At 41.2% G+C, this 2,445-nt stretch overlaps 1 protein-coding gene across 1 annotated transcript in view; it reads right to left on the reverse strand.

Moving 5' to 3' along the window:
* The window catches only part of LOC106867625 (roundabout homolog 2), a 387,456-nt gene that overhangs the window by 39,606 nt on the left and 345,405 nt on the right, over positions 1–2,445 (reverse strand). The window contains exon 6 of the mRNA XM_014912549.2: positions 1,444–1,562. Coding sequence (XP_014768035.1) covers positions 1,444–1,562 — 119 coding nt within the window. The remainder of the gene's footprint in view (positions 1–1,443; positions 1,563–2,445) is intronic.

Raw genomic sequence — 2,445 nt, forward strand, 5'->3', positions numbered from 1 at the left:
GGGGAGAGAGAGAGAGAGAGAGAGAGAGAGAGAGAGAGAGCAATGGCACCAGAAATGCTGGAAATGGATTCTTGTGAGGAGAGAATCTAGGAGTGAGTGTATAGTGTATTCAATCACTTAGTGAGTAAGTGACCCAGGAGGGGGAGAGAGAGGGATCTAAACATCAGGAGAATCAGAGTGGGGGAAGGTGGAAGGGGTGGTATTGTCTTAAAGCAGGAGAACAATGGGCAGTTTCCTGGAAGCCTTATGGGTTTAGGGGCCCATTTCTGATTTATGTATGGTGTGGTTTGTTGTCTGTAAATAAATACTATAAGGCCCGGTGCACTGATCTGCCATGGGGCCTATTACACTGCTAAGGTGACCCAGGGAAGGAGCAAGAGTATGACAGAAAAAGGCAGTGGAATTTTTGGAGGTGGAATTGGTAGAAGAGTGACTGGTAATATATGGAGGTGGACAAAGGTAAGGGTGGATGATGAGATGAAAGTGAAAGTAGATTTTGGGTAGCAAGAGAAATGACCTAGAGGAGTAAAAGTTCTGGTTAGTTATACAGCATGGTTGTAGGATCAGCCAAAACACACACACACGCACACACACACACAATTACACACAGTGGAAAGAAGTTATGCAGCAGTCATTTCTCTGTAAATTGAACTTTCCTTTTGCATTGTGTAACCAGTCTTGTGTGCACTTATATTTGATATTGGCATGGAGAAGTATTTGTCAATATCCTCCAGAGAATCGAATACTAACACAAAGTTGACAGAAGGATCTGGACAGAATGTTCGGACAGCATCATTCTTTGTATACAGATCATTAAATTAGAGTAAATGTAAGATGTCTAACCATGTTTAAACATTGTCCAGGTCAAGGTGATAATGCAATGTGTACCCAGTTAAATTACATTTCTTCTCTCTGCTTGGAAATATTTCAGTGTTGAACAACAAATAGAAGACTTGTAAATATTTATTATTCCTTCTGCGCAAAACTAGATTCCGCAAGCATTTATTGGCTCCCAGCGCACAATAACTATATATCATGTAAGGAATCCTGTTTGTGGTTTGCTAAACATGCAAGAAATAAAGATAACAACTCGAAACTTTTCTCTCAAAATTGCATTCTGCTATGTTAAAAAGCATCAGTGCACATTGAAATTAATGGAGTCCTAGATATACTTCGTGCTGATAAAAATAACCACTACAATGATGTTTGTTGCAGCAGCTTGGCACAGACTACTACCATGGCATATACCACTGCCACCACAACAGCAAGCCCCTTCCCCCTGCACCATCACCACCACCGCCTCAATCACAGCCACCACCAGCTCAACTGCCCTACCCCTATGCAAGTTTATTCAGCAGACCCAAAAGTGCCAGCCCATAAAAGCTTCACCTGGGCTGTGCCAACCTCATCCCTCTCCCCACCTCACGAAGCATCAATACTTACCAGCAACATGAACCGTTGCCACAGCAGACCTATTCCCGTATTTGTTCCAAGTTTCACATCGGTATTCTCCTTCATCTGCTTTGTTCACATTGGTTACCCAGAATTCCTGATTTGAGTTTCTAGAGGAAAATAATAAGAAAAACATCATTAAATAAGTACGACAGGTATTTTAGAGCTTTAGGTAAACAGGTATTTTTTCAACAAGATCAATGTTAAAATTAAGGATGTATGTAGAATACAGGGTATTTGGGTGTGTGTAATTGTTGTTGTTGGCACTCCGTTGCTTATGACGTTGAGGGTTCCGGTCGATCCGATCAACGGAACAGCCTGCTCGTGAAATTAACGTGCAAGTGGCTGAGCACTCCACAGACACGTGTACCCTTAACGTAGTTCTTGGGGATATTCAGCGTGACACAGAGTGTGACAAGGCTGACCCTTTGAATTACAGGCACAACAGAAACAGGAAGTAAGAGTGAGAGAAAGTTGTGGTGAAAGAGTACAGCAGGGTTCGCCACCATCCCCTGCTGGAGCCTCGTGGGGCTTTTAGGTGTTTTCGCTCAATAAACACTCACAACGCCCGGTCTGGAAATCGGTCTGGGATCCTATGACCATGAGTCCGCTGCCCTCACCACTGGGCCATTGCGCCTCCACTAGAACAACAATTAAATAATTAACATTTGAATTAATTGTTTGTTAATTTCAGAAGGAAAGATGTCTTAAATCTATTTCCTTTACATGTAGTCAGCTTGCTGTATTGTCTTCAGTTGAAGAGGTTCACAATGACATTTCGATGTTTCTAGAATCTGAACAAGTAACAGAGTTACAAAACTGTGATTCAGCTTCAGGAGAAATGGTTCCAAAGCTTTCATAAGTAATTTATGAATAATAAGATTGGTTTTGTTATTTTTCTTTTCTTTTCTTTTCTTTCCCTTTTTTTTTTTTTCGGTTTTTCTCATTTAAGGAACAGAGATAGCAAAGACTGATTGAAATATTTACAAGAGA

Source organism: Octopus bimaculoides, chromosome 27, assembly GCF_001194135.2.
Source record: "Octopus bimaculoides isolate UCB-OBI-ISO-001 chromosome 27, ASM119413v2, whole genome shotgun sequence".
Lineage (NCBI taxonomy): Eukaryota > Metazoa > Mollusca > Cephalopoda > Octopoda > Octopodidae > Octopus > Octopus bimaculoides.